Source organism: Crocuta crocuta, unplaced genomic scaffold, assembly GCF_008692635.1.
Source record: "Crocuta crocuta isolate KB4526 unplaced genomic scaffold, BGI_CrCroc_1.0 scaffold598, whole genome shotgun sequence".
NCBI lineage: Eukaryota > Metazoa > Chordata > Mammalia > Carnivora > Hyaenidae > Crocuta > Crocuta crocuta.
The window spans coordinates 973,462-987,862 of record NW_027532848.1 but is presented as its reverse complement, the minus strand read 5'-3'; the positions used below and the strand labels follow the sequence as shown (position 1 = coordinate 987,862).

Genomic DNA, 14,401 nt, shown 5'->3' with positions numbered 1-14,401 from the left:
GCCATGAAGTAAGACAGAAATGGGAAGAAAAAAAAAACCCCGGAAAGCAAAAGAGAAGAACCGAGTCATTGATTATTTGATTCCCCCTCCCCGCCCCAGTCTCTCCTCCTTACAGGAAAACAAAAAACCAACTAGGGTGGATCTTACCTCAAATACCTAATAATATCATAAAGAGAAGTAGCTTAGAATTATGCATAGAGAGGATGAAAAGTGAGATACTGATGTACTTGACGTACCTCAGGGAAGAGAGGGACGAGATGAGACCTCTGGGCACGGGGAATGACATTTTTGAGAGAAAAGCAATACTGCTTTCACCTTAACACAGTGTTCCTATCACTATGGATGCAAGTGAAAACCTTCACTTTTCCAAACACAGATCTCTTTCAACCATGTGCAGTTTCCATGGAGCTGAATTGTATCTATATTCTCACGGAAGTGGCAAGTCTATATTTGTGTTATTCCAACTGAAATCTCATGGAATGGCTAGACATTATTCACACTTGTTAGCAGAACTTGATAGAATAACCCCATGAGGCAGACCGAGGTGGTGAGAAGAATGCTCAAGTCTGGGATGGGCTGAAGTGTGGCTGGGTGATCTAGAACCAGTCCTAAGATCTCCCTAGGCCCTTGTACCCTCATTTGTAAACTGTGGGGGGTTTACTAAATACCTTACCTAAATTCTAACATCCAGTTGGAATATTCTATAATCAAAATGTTTAGGTTGTTTAGGTCATTATTTGGCCAAAAGCCTGTTACATGGTGGCAATTTGAGATAATCTCTTCTAGACACCATTACTGATGATAAAAATTACAGCCAGAGCTTGGCACATAGTGGGTAATAAATTTTGTTGAATACGTAACAGAACACCCAGTTAGAAAACCAGAGTGTGTTATATGGAGGTCAGTTTGATTTAGATGCAGAGCATGCTTGAGGGTGAAAGCCTGGGCTCATGAATTATTACAGAAAAAATTAAATGCTGTCGATTGGGAAAAATTGAGAACTCTTATTCTGGGTCTATTCTTATGTGCCAGATGCAAAGATGAATGTAATCTTTGAGTTACTGAGCAGATTTTCCTCAAGAGGAGGCCCTATTAACTCTGCCTTCTTAATCCTAAAGATTTCCTCCCTGAAGGAGATGTTCATGCCCACACATTCAGAAGTGAGAACTACTCTTTGGGGCTTTTCCTCTAGTCAGAAGCATTAGCTAAGAGACGAGTGAACAGCAGACAGACCCTAAAATTTAAAGTGATCTAATGGTGCCACTCATTAAACAAATGGTTCCTGAGTAGGCACAGGACAAGGACATTAACACAGCCATAGTGACAAATTGATCAGTGTTTTAGTTTTGTCATCCTACATTATCAGGCTAGTTTCCATATTTCTGCTTTTTCTATATGCCTCCCATCTTATTTTCACTTCTCATAAGAAAGTTGGATACATTCTACCACCACAATGACACTCCTCACTTAAAGAGCCACTATGTTTACTGAGTCTCAAACACATCACCAATGTTTTATTTACTGAATACTGACTTAAGGAGCATTTATGCCCAATGAACTTGAAACCAAGATTTTGGAAAGGGGCAAGATCCAGAAAGGTGGTTAACTGGAGTAGCAGGAATTTTGCCTCTAAGAATCTAAGGCAAATTGATGGGGATTCGTGGAAGGAAGAAATCTGAAAGCAGCAGCAAGAGAACAACAACAAGAAGAAAACAAGAAGACAAAGGATTCCCTTAAAATTCATTTGAAATAGCTAGTATTACAGAAGTCCTACAAATGGAGCAAAGGGAATATAAAGGAAAGGTCAAATCATCCTGATCTTTAAAAACTGCACTAAAAATACTTAACATGAGATGTACCTTCTTAAGAAAGTTTTAAGTTAGTTCAACCCATGACCCAAAGTAGTGTTGATACCAGGCACTCAGTCGTACAGCCGATCCCTAGAACATATTCCTTCTGCACAACTGAAACTTAACATTGAACAGCAACCTCCCATTTCATCCTCTCCCCAGCCTTTCACAACCTCCCTTCAACTTTCTACTTCTAAGAGTTTGACTACATAGTCATCATTAAATAAGATGGAAAAAAGGTCCTTTTTATTTCTAGTCCACTTTGGAGGGAAAGTGAAGATAATGGATCATAGTATCAGATACGTCTCAGCTGTTGTTTTGGATTGTCAACAGCAAGAACAACATTCATAAATGAAACTGAAACAGTTTCAAGCAAAGTCGAAAAAGAAATGGATGCATGTGGAGCCTGAAATTATTTAAAACATCTAATGGTACTCAACGAGAAAACATTTTTGAGTGTTTCAGGGGGAAATGTGTTTAACCAACTCCTTGTTGAGATTTATTTTTTTTTTAAACTAAAAGTTGTGTTCTTTGAGATCAAGGGCATGGGCTAGAATAGAGTCCAGCCTGCTTGCAGATCTGTGATACTATGGAGGAATAGTTTAGTGCCCACGCAGCATCTTGAACAGCTGTCTGACTCTAAATCCTAGGCCTGGGCAGCTTCCAACAACCACTGGGGAAGTCACTTCCTACTGACAATGATGTTGTTAAGTTCTGAGCTGACCTTGAGAAACCACTGGTGAAAGCTCCAACTATTCCCATGGTCATTTAGAGAATTAGGTCTTAGGTTGTTGAACCCAAACCCTAACTTTTGGAAATTCGTTCTGTAGCAACAGTACAGATGAATTGATTATTAGGAGACCCTGTGACAAATTAATTTATATCCATTCCCAGGAGGCACAGCCAAAATTTGAGATTCTCAAGTGTAAGTGGTGAATAATTTCTGAATCATACCATTTGTCTCTGTCTATCAATACAATCTAAAAACAGAAGCCTTGTTTTGCTCCATGTACACGCCCTCATCCATGATCACTTCAAAGTCTTTCCCATCTCCATAAATGGTATTCTCATGTCTCCAGTTGTTCAAATCAGAGACTTCAGAGATATCCTTGGCTCTTCACTTTCTCTCACAGTCCACATCCCATGTATCTTCAGTTCTGTCAGCTCTACCTTCAAAATATATCTTGGGTCAAATAACTTTTCATCATGTCTATCATTTCCACTCTAGGCCAAGTCATCATCATCTCCTTCCCAAATGACTTCCACGGCCTCCTCACTTTCTCCCTGCTTTCAGTTTTGCTCCCTCCAGAGTCAGTTCTCCAGAGAGCAGCCAGAGTCAGCTTCTGGACACTTGAAACCAGGTCAGATCATCCCTGCTTACGGTCCCCCAGTAGTGTCTTCTTATGCACAGAATAAAATCTACTCCAAACGATGGCAGCCAGCATGAATGATTATCTGGCCTTGGACACTCTCTACAAGCTACCGTTAGCCCATCCACTTGTTCCCTGAGTGCACTGAAACTGTTCTTCCCTCTAGGTTTCTGCATTCGTGGCTTCTTCTGCCTAAAATATTCTTCACTCAAGGTCTTTGCTTGGCTCACTCACTCAGATCTTTGGTGGAATATAACCTCGTCAGGGGGGCCACTGCCTCTCATTCTTTCTCTAGTGTTGTTTTGTTTATTTTCTCTCGCAAGCACTGATGTGATAGGAGTTTACATGTTAATTTACTGGTTTGCTGTTTTGCTCAGTAAAATCTGAAGTTCTGTGGGGGCAGAGTCTTGTTTTGTTCACTCCTTTATCCTCAGACCTGGCATAGGGTAGGCCCTCAATAAATAATCACTGAAAGAATCAATAAATCCTTGGAGTCTGAGATATGTTACAGTTTTTCCTAAAATGCTTCTTTTGGGAAAAGGAACAACAGAGAAAAAGATCAGGGGTACATGTAAAACTAAATGAATGTGTAAATGTGCTCTATAAAGGCAATATCCTATACAAATATTTTAAGAGTGTTTTTCAAGGGGAGCCTGGGTGGCTCAGTCGGTTAAGTGTCCGACTTCGGCTCATGTCATGATCTCATGGTTCGTGGGTTCGAGTCCTGTGTCGGGCTCTGTGCTGATGGCTAGCTCAGAGCCTGGAGCCTGCTTCGGATTCCGTGTCTCCCTCTCTCTCTGACCCTCCCCTGCTCACGCTCTCTCTCTCAAAAAAAAAAAATAAAAAATAAAAAATTTTTCAAAAAAGAGTGTTTTTCAAGATAGCAGAATATTTCGACATGGTTAGAAAGAGGACTTTGGTAGGGAAGTCAATTTGTAAATTATTCATATTTTATTTTGTTATGCTCATTAAAAAAAAGTGGCAAATCCTAGATGGTTCCATTCTCAAGTTTTGATGATGTAGCTAGTTTTCAGAAGACTCCCTCAAATGCCTAGAAATGTCGTTCTAAAAATAATTTTAAAATCTTTTCTATTCAGCATTCCTAAGTATGACTGCATAAAATATCAAACTTACACAAAAGTAGCTTACTCCATTAGGAAAAAAGAATAGATCCAAAAGATGTCTATTTCCAGAGTAATGTCCAGATTTCTAATTTTTTTCTTGCTTTAGTGGAATGTTTTGTTTTTTAAGAAATTTGTAACTTTTATTTAAATTGTGAACTTTATTCGTACAAAGTTACTTGTGAAATATTTTATTATCTTAACATCTGTAAGCTCTGTAGTCATGTTCTCCTTATCCTGAACTGATGTTGTCAAATTGTATTTTCTGGTCTTTCTGGTCTTTTTCTTTATCAGTCTTGCTATGAGTTTATTGCTTTTANTAGAAATAACGAACAGTGAATTTGCAGGCGAACCAAACTTGTTTAGAAACTCTAAGAGGCAAGATCATCGAATGTTGGAATGAATTACCCTATCACAACCTTTTTTTGCTTGTTTTTCAGAGGTGCTAGGGAACAATGCATTTTTTTCAACACAGAGCTGAGTTGAATTTTAACATTCACAAATGGCACCTGAAGACATAATCTATTTCCGTGGAAAGAAAACACAGCGAACTCATCAAGCTAACACACATACTAAAATGTACCCAAAGGAAGCAGGCTAGCATTGATAACAGAATTAGCTTAAATAAATGTATAATCAACAATGTGATTCCAGGATAATTTTATTGAATTTCTGAACCTCTCCCTCACTTTGTGGTGACTTCTGAGGAAATCGAACATGCATAATATATGACCTGACAAATGAACAAGTAAACTACTTTATTCCAGCCTTTTCATTTGTCAACAGCATCCATGCAATAATGGCTTTCTGTCCACTGTTTTAATAATGTATGTATTGATTCCTTCCATCTAAATCTTAACCAGAAAATCTCAGAAAGCCTTGAAGGTGTCCTTAACGGTATCAAGGGAAGGAATTATAGAGATTCTTAAATTGAAAGATGAAAGCCTAATGACAAACAGTTTCATTAGTACAAATGCAAACAAAAAGTCATTACCTACAGTGTTCTTATAATCAAGACTTAATCTCCGTTTGGGTTTGGGGTAGGATGAAGGGAGTCAAAGCAGCTGGTGGTTGACTGCAGTTCTCCTTAGAAATTTCCCACTCTGATGTGCTCCTTTAAAACTCCCTCTAGGTTAATCATGGAAGTAGACAAGTAATAAATATCACTTTAGTGACCGCTCAAGTAAAACAAAGGAAGTCAGTTTTAAAAATATATCTGGACCAGAATAATACACACTAATTGAAAACGAGTCACTCTAGCAAGGCAAGTAATGAGGGACTGTAAAAGCCAGGATAATGTATTCAAAAGATATAAAAACTGGTCAGTTTATATTTGTGAAGGCATATTTGAACTTTAATTATTTATAACACCTCACCGCATATGGAGCATTTTTTTATTAATCAGGCTCGAGAGCCATTCCAGTTACAGTTTGTTATGCTGCCCAGCTGGTTTGGGGAACAGAGATCCACTGCCCTGGGGGTGAAAATTGCTTTGGGGGGTAAGACTGCAGTCCCTAACAACCTGTGTGGAATGTCTTGGAATTTTCCCTACAAGAAAACCATGAACCCCTCCATCACAGTGATTGAGAATGACTATATGTTTTTGCTGTAAGAGTACAAGACAGACGATACTGTGCTATCAAATTTTATCATTAATCTGCAGTGATACACAGAGAAAATGTAAATTGCCTCTTCTATAAACATCCCGATTTATAGAAAAGAAAAGTGAAAAATATTTTTCTATACTTTCAACTTCTGACACTGTAATGGGATTTGTATTCCCATAGAAAGCAACAACCCAAGGCATTAATAATTTACAATAGATGGTAAGCAGCGGATTTGGGAAAAAAATGACACACCAAATACGTGGGGAACAAGTTTATGATAGCAAGTGACCCATCTTGATACTAAACATTCTATATCAACAGTATTTGAATCAAGAAACCCATAAAGAGCAAGACAATTTATAATCCTGGAACCGAGGCAAACTACAACAAGTCTACAAATACAAAATCTGCCAAAGACTGGATCTTGACATTTTTCTCCTGATTATATTTCCTTTCTCTTTTCCAAGTAAGTTCAGGAGCTCTGATAAAGAGACCCAGTCTCAAGGATTTTCCTTTGTTCTTTTTGCCAACAGGCACCAGGAGCATTACTAACTAGACCGGCATTCCACTGCAACTATAAAAGGGCTACTGCATAAATGTGACAAAACTCTGAGTAAACAGGGTGCTAAATTGCTCTCTCCTCAACACTTAGGAGTGATGATGTTCTTTGAGGGAGGAGGGTGTTTTGTGACGAGAATTTTTCTTAAGGATACAGAGAGAAGCTTGTGAAAACATTGGGCATCAAAGCAGCTCTACACAGTACAAATAGATGTTGAGCTGGGAATAAACAGAAAAATCCTGCAGTTAGGAAGGAACATCACTCCTCATACTTTCTTTCCCTGACCCTGGCTTCAGCAGACTAAGGAAGGATGAATAAAGTCAAGATTAGATCACTGATTGCTTTTTCCCCTTTCTCCTTCCCTTCTTCCTTTTTTCCTTAATTCCTTTGTTTCTTTACCTATTTTGAATCTACTCTGTATGAGCAACTTTGGAAAGTGCTGGGTATAAAAGTGACAACCTCACCGCGAAAGAAGGCTTTTGCATGGAGCACATGGTTTAGTGACAGTGCTTGACATTAATCAAATAATTGTACATACACATGATGACAAAGAACGTTAAGTTGCGGAAGGAAAAGTAGACTGTGTATGAGAACATGTAGAAGAAGATCTGGTCAAATGTGGGCAAGAGGGAAAAGCTTGCTCCATGTCTGAGCCAAGATGTAAAGGATTATTAGATGTTAACCAGGAAATTATGAAGGCGTGGGTGTAGGTAGGAGGGGCTTCAGACAGAGGACCAACGTGTTCAAAGCACCGCCTGAGAGTAACATGGAGAACTGGAGAAACCAAAAGAACGTGGTATGGCTAGCGTCCAGACGGCAAGAGGAAGAGCAGTAAGAAAAGAGAAGGTTGGGGCCCTTGTTGAGGATTTTGGTCTTTCTCCAGTGGCACTGAGAGGCCATTGAAGAAAGAGTGTTAAGATGAGGACGGACAGAATTCAGTGTATGTTTTTACACAGATCACTCTCGCTGAAATGTAAAGACCGCACTGTAGGGTCGCAAGAGTAGATGCAGAAACATTAGGAGATAGGGTCTTTTGTAACTATGGTGATGACTGCAGTAGACAGAGCCAAGAAATATTTTGGAGGTAAACTGACTCAGTGATGTATTGGGCTGGTCAAGGGAAGGCTTGTTTTGTCATCCTGAAAAGGTGACTATACTGGTCTGCTCTGTTGCTGTAAGGACAGGAGAAAGTTAGATTCTCCAAGTTTGGAGGTTTTGCAGGTTGTACCCACAGAGATAATAAAGCACAGGCTCTTAGTGTCTTTGGGAAGCATTATTAACATGTTTTATGATTGAATCTAAGGTAGATTTGGAGGGAGGTGAAGATAGGGGAGCAGTGGAACGCATGTACAGAACACAGAGTTATCAATAGGCAGGAAGTCTGAGTAGTGAAAGAAAGGTAGCAGATGGGTATCTGGACAAGCACACTAGCCAAGTGGGGACTAGTTGTTCACTTCAGTCTGGTGCATGTTACTCTAGCATCACTGTCCCCAAAGCATGTTACTGGTCATGAGATTTCCACCTAAGAGGATTGAGAATTAGTACTAACATTTTACCACTGTTAGCAAGTAACCAAAGCCAATAACCCGGGATACTGAGGACGTATTTATAATAAGACGCTGGCTAGTAGGCACTGTGGAAACTTGGGTCAAATTCTTCACCTTATAGCTGAAGAGCAAAGTAACAATCTCAATCTAGCTTTGGAGGAATGTGACTAGAGTCCCTCCTGACTGCTAGTGCACTTGTCCAATGATTCATCTTTGGTTTCTAGAATTAGACTAAAATTACACCTTTTGTAGAAATTCTGTCTCATTTCTTTACATCATATAAATGCAACCTATTTAAAATGCCCTTCTGTCTCAATGAATGTTCTTCTACACATACACTGGCATGTTTTGACTATTTATTCAAAGTTAGAACATTTAAAAAAATGTCACTATTATATTCCACTCTGCCACAAAGCTAATTTAATGTTCTGGATTTTATGAAGGGGAATTGGTAAAGGAGAAACTGTCAGTTTCCTTGGCAATTTTTGTGCAGAGACTCATGGATCTTCCCTCATGTCCTCTTCCCTTTGAGCAATCTTCTATATCATATCCTCTTCCCTGGAATAATAGAAACCCTTGACTTTTCTTTAATATGCTACCTTTGGCTGTGTCTCCACAGAGCTCTTTGTTTAATTGTTGAACATAACAAAAGGGACACCATTTTATCAAGCTTTTTTTCTTAGTCATTTACTTGGTTTGCTATTCATTTCTGTTCTTGTGCCTTTGATTCTCATTTCAAAAACACTTATCAGCATCCAGTCTATGCCAGACACTTTGCTAGGTACTACGATCTTGGAGGTGAGCAAGACCAAATCTCTGACTTCCCCACTTAGAGCCTAGTAGAAAAAACTGAAATATAACAAAGAACGAAAGAAAATAAAACAGAGAGAAACAATCAATCACTGTTGGAGGATGCTAGTGACTGACATGTTATTCTGAAGGCTGGGGGAGTATCCTGCCTATTGTACACGAACTGTGTGCTGGCTTCCCAAAGAGTAGATGAGTGAATTTTTTTTTTTTTTGTAAGACTATTCTGGCTAACAGATGAAGAAGAAACTATAGAAATAGGCAATTATCACATTGCAACCCCTAGCCATTGATCATGGACAGCAGTCCCAATCACACACACAAAAGAGAAAACAAGATATTACGTACCTCCTGACGATGGTGGAATACACTACCATCTCTGAAGCAGTCTTACCAAAAGTGTCAAGCCTGAATATGATCCAACCAGTTGAACTATACTGTTCAATATGGTAGCCCCTAGGCACATCTGGCTACTGTGTACTTAAAATGTAGCTAGTGTGAATTGAATTATACTATAACTGTACATTTTTATATTGTCTGTTGAAATGGCAACATTTGTTGTTGCATAGTTATGTAAGATGTAACCATTAAACTGGGTGAAATGTATAGGGAAACTGTACTATTTTTGTAACTCACTGTGAATCTATAATTATTTCAAAATAACAATTTGAAAAAATATGTTTAAGAGACAAATTAGCCACATGCAATGTGTGAACCTTATTTTAAGTCTTATTTAAACAAAAAGACATGTTAAGACATTTAAGACATGTATATGTTAAGAGTGGAAATTTGAATAATGCCTGGAAATTCACTAGAATAAAATGATTGACACTTAAAAAGCATTATAGTAGCAATGTGGTCACATTTAAAGAGTGGATCCTTATCTTTTGAGATACTTTCTCAATTGTTTATGGATTAAGTGATCCATGCTTGATATTTATTTCAAATAGAGAACCAGCAGAGGTCTAGAAGAAGTAAGATTGGGCATGAGCTGATAACTGTTGAAGTCTTGATGTTTATTAGAGGATTCTGTCTGCTTTGGTATATGTTTACTATTTTCCATAAGAAAATGTTTTTAAAAATCACTGAGAGAGATGGGCAATTTCTTAAAGAATATTGTTAATAGGGATGCTTTTGACCTTTAAAATAACAATGGCTTGGATTATTTATAATTGACGCTTGGATCAGCAGAGTGAAAAAGATTTCTGGTCAACTCAATTTCAACCAAAACTCGTTTTAAAAGAGGCACCGAATGCTTACTCTGTGCAAGGCACTAGTCTTAAAAATGTCCTACCCTGTGTACATCATTCTGCTTCTGAACTGCGGGAAAATCGCCTCCAATAGGTGCCTGCCGGCTTAACTCATCATCTTTCAGCTGTAGCCACACCAGAAGTTCCTGAAGAGAAAGGTGCAGACGCTTCCACTGGTCAGAACTGGCTTCCAAATGAGACCTGAAGAACAACAGGAACAAAGTAGGTCAAAATATCTAGAATGGTAATGAATGATTCCAACAATCCATTAAAGGCACAGTGCCTTGGTTGGCTCCACAGTATGTAAACCCACTGTGAACCGTATAGCAGTCCTCAATAAAAATCAAGCTCTCTGCTTTTGAGAGCCATTTAATGGGGGCATTTTGATGACAGTTTTGAGGGAAGACAGTGTTTAGCCATACGTTTATTTCCACATGCAGAATCTGGAGACTTTCGGCATGAAATACACACCAGAATGGATTACTTTTCTATAGTGTTGCAGTCAATGATTCTTAATATTTCTGGTAGAAAGAATTTTGCTCCCAGTGACTAATATAAACCACTCAGTTTTCTAGTGACTCATGCTCGTACTGGAATTCTTTCTGCTTTGAGAAATGGAAAGGTCTCTCCCCACATTTTGACTTTTCCATTTCTACACCCTAGGCAGCCTCTTCCATTGACTCCTTCCATCTGGCATCAGCTCCTTTCTGCTCCTCTTCCCATATGCCTCTCCTTTCCCTCCACCCTTCTTTATTCATGTGCACCTGGGATTTGTTTTCACCAAGTTCCAACATTTTCCGCTTTGTTTCCTTTGTGTAAAATGTACTGAGACAACAACTCACGTGGAAAAGTAAAATCAGACATTTGCCTGAAAGCCTCCCCCAAACATGAATAATTTAGGCAGTAGAATGAGTGCTTTACCATCAACTGTATTTAGAACATGTTAATCCATAGAAGCCATTTAAGAATATACAAATGAATGATCTGTGCTATAAAATCCACATTTCACTTGAGGACGAGAAGCTCAATTAACCAAATAAATCATCATCCAGAAAACAAAAGAAATGCGGAATGTTAGCCAAGCTCCATCCTCAGGTAAACCAAGAACTACGCTGCATTACTCATATATTATCAGCAATTACTTATTAATTCATAAAAATTAATGCTGCCTATAACATAAGCATAATATAGTCTCCAATGCTGCAAAGATTGAAGCGTAAAGCAACCAGGTAGAAAAACATTTCCCTTTGCTGTTTGCTAACTTCGCCTGACATTTCAAACACAATTCTCCTGCTGGTCTTAGGCAAACAGAATCACCAAATAGTGGCTATGTACTGAAATTAAATTGTTCCAAACTTTCCGAGGGATAATTTTTCTTTCTGAAGGTGATACTTACAAGTCTTTAAAGTGTGCAAATACAATGACCCACAAGCTTAAATGCAAAAGTTGTACTCTAGGGAAGTAACTGGAAAATCATACGAAGACGGAGGTAGAAAAGTGTTATTTTCAGCATCACTTATGACTGACACAAGGTAGAAACAACTTCAATATTCCATACTAAGGAAGAGGTTATGTATATGATGGTGAATTCTTACAATGCAATGCCTACATCCTATGAATCCTATGCACTGTTCAATGTGATGATGTCAGCAAATAAATTACTTAGGGATATGGAAAATATCACCCTGTCAGTTGCTGAGTGAGAAAGCAGGTTACAAAAGTGTCTATAATCTATTTTTCTAAAATGTTTGTGTATGTGTATTTGTGTGCACACACTTGTCTTAGGCATGAAAAACCTCTGAAATGACACTGACTTTAGCCCTCAGAGGTAGATTTAGAGGTGGTTTATTCCTTCAGCTTTCTACGTTTCCAAATCATCAGAACTGTCTTTTTATTATGAGCAATGTAAACATTATGTCCAGAAAAACTGAAGGCATTTCCATCAGAGAAATTAAATGGTTCAAGACTCTAAGGGCATTATGATCTAATAAAAGAATCATGAAATACCATAAATACCATGAATTAAATATAATAGTGCAGCCTGCATATAGGGTAGAGGTCAGTTCTTTTCTGTGTCTGTTCCGTTTCTCTTTCACTTATTGCTTTTCCACGAGAAGCCCAAGTGAGAATTCCCTATGCAAGATCTTAGCTGTTCAATGGCACGTGATGACTACTGGTTACAGGGATGCCCTGGGGTGCCTGGAATTTGCAGCTTGGTCCCCTTGTGGGTGAGAGAGGCTGTCCAGCAGGACATGTGGAGAGGAAGGTGGAGAGAGCCACAGTCCAGACACGGAAAGGCAGTGTGGAAAAGAGGAGGCTCTGATTAAATCAAGCAGTATTGAGTGCCACTAGGTCCCAGTAAGGCCTTGGGAGGAGGAAGAGAGCGAGGTGAGGAAGAATGTAGAGAGGCCTGATGCCTGGCCTCCCTCTAACTGGTGGAGGAAATAACATATCCTGGTGGTGGAAAGGTCTGGAGGAGGACAAACAGGCTGAAGGGCCCAGGGCCAGCTGGAAGCTCCCAGCTGCTGCTTCATTTGCATAGGGCGCTGCTACCGCCAGGGTCAGGGTTAAATGGTGCTAACAAATCATTAACAGGTCAATGAAACCCTTTGCGTCCCCAAGAGAAAAAAATAGCTCTGAGGCCCAGGGAATTCACTTCGAAAGGATCTAAGAGAAACTTCAGGGCCCGTTAAGGAGGAACAGAAGAAGGACCTGCGATGGGTGAGAAAAGGCTCTCATGTAACTAGAGTATGGAGTTAGGTAACATTTCGGAATGTCTGATCACCTTCATTAACTCCAAATCAAATGACTGTTTCTTTCCCTTGCTAAAGCATGAGAGCGGTGGGTGACAAAAATGTAACCAAAAGGCTCATAAAGAACAAGGGATGCTGGGTAAAGGAGGGAGAGGAGAAGAGCAGTCACGTTATGGGTCCTGAGTGAAAACCACGCTTACAAAGGTGTCCAATCTAAAGCCATGGTTCTCAAACTTCAGTGTGAAGTTCTTTCTCTTTAAGAAAGAATTTCTTAAAGTAGTTCCCGTATGTCCTTAACATTACTTCTTGGTCTCCACAGAGCAAAGGTGGCATCTGTCAATGACACGATTTTGAAGGCGATCTAAATGTAACGAAACACCAAGAGCTCACAAAACATTTTCTCTGGCTATGCTAAGCTTGTGAAGTGTTTTCAATACACACTTCTAATGCAGTCCTTGAACGCAGCTGCCCTATTTTTATTTTCAAGATTGCATACCAAATATTTCTAAAGGATTAACCTACGCTTGTATTGGGAATGTCTCTTCGGAAACTGTTTCTTTTTACTTGTTATGACTCTTCCCCACTCCACCCTCCTGGTTTTATCATAGGCTGGAAGCAACCTTAGAGATTCTCGTTCAACCCTCTTGCTTTGCAAATGTGCAAAGTAAGTTGCAAAGGCTCAAAGACAGCAGCTGAAACACACAACTTGAGCTGTCATATTTAGACATGGGAAGTAGAAATTGCAAACGCTCCTTATGTAAAAAATCTTTAACCTTAGTGGTTTTCACCAAATGCTTTGGATCCCTGAGCAAAAAGACTTCCTGCTAATTAGCAAATACACACTATTTACCCCTACCTACTCAACAGAAATAAAAGTGGAAGTTTGAAGGGGCTTGCTTAGGCTTCTATCCATTTTCTACTCATCTTTATTAGTGAAGACAACAGCTTAGGGGCTACTAACTTTTAATAAGGCAAGTGGTGATCTTTAATAAGCAGATAATTTCTACCATTTTAAGGTTTAGGTGAAACGGAGAACCTTTAGGTGTGTTGGGATATAATGCTTGTCATTAAGGAACTCTTCAGTGTCAGTGTACTAAGAATTATAGGGGCTGCTAAAGTGATGGTTATTTCTCTGGACACAAATATTTCAAGTATGACTGGGTTGATGTCTAGTTTAAAATTCTTAATAAAACTTTACTCTGAAAGGCATTATTCTTAAAGAAAAATGTGTTACATTGGATTCATTTTTCACTTTGACTTCCTTTATTCTTTATTTAAAAAAAGTTTGCTTATTTATTTTGAGAGACAGAGCATGTGTGCATGAGTAGGGGAGGGGCAGAAAGAGAGAGAGAGAGAAGAAAGAGAATTCCAACCAGGTCCATGCTGTTAGTGCAGAGCCCGATGTGGGGCTTGATCTCATGGACCATGAGATCATGACCCGAGCTGAAATCCAGAGTCAGATGTTTAACTGACTGAGCCACCCAGGTGCCCCACTTTGACTTCCTTTATAAAACTATTGATATAACCCTATATATTT

At 39.0% G+C, this 14,401-nt stretch overlaps 1 protein-coding gene across 1 annotated transcript in view; it reads right to left on the bottom strand.

The window, feature by feature from the left end:
* Positions 1 to 14,401, bottom strand: part of DMD (dystrophin) — a 637,032-nt gene that overhangs the window by 357,096 nt on the left and 265,535 nt on the right. The window contains exon 7 of the mRNA XM_077745468.1: positions 10,156 to 10,312. Coding sequence (XP_077601594.1) covers positions 10,156 to 10,312 — 157 coding nt within the window. The remainder of the gene's footprint in view (positions 1 to 10,155; positions 10,313 to 14,401) is intronic.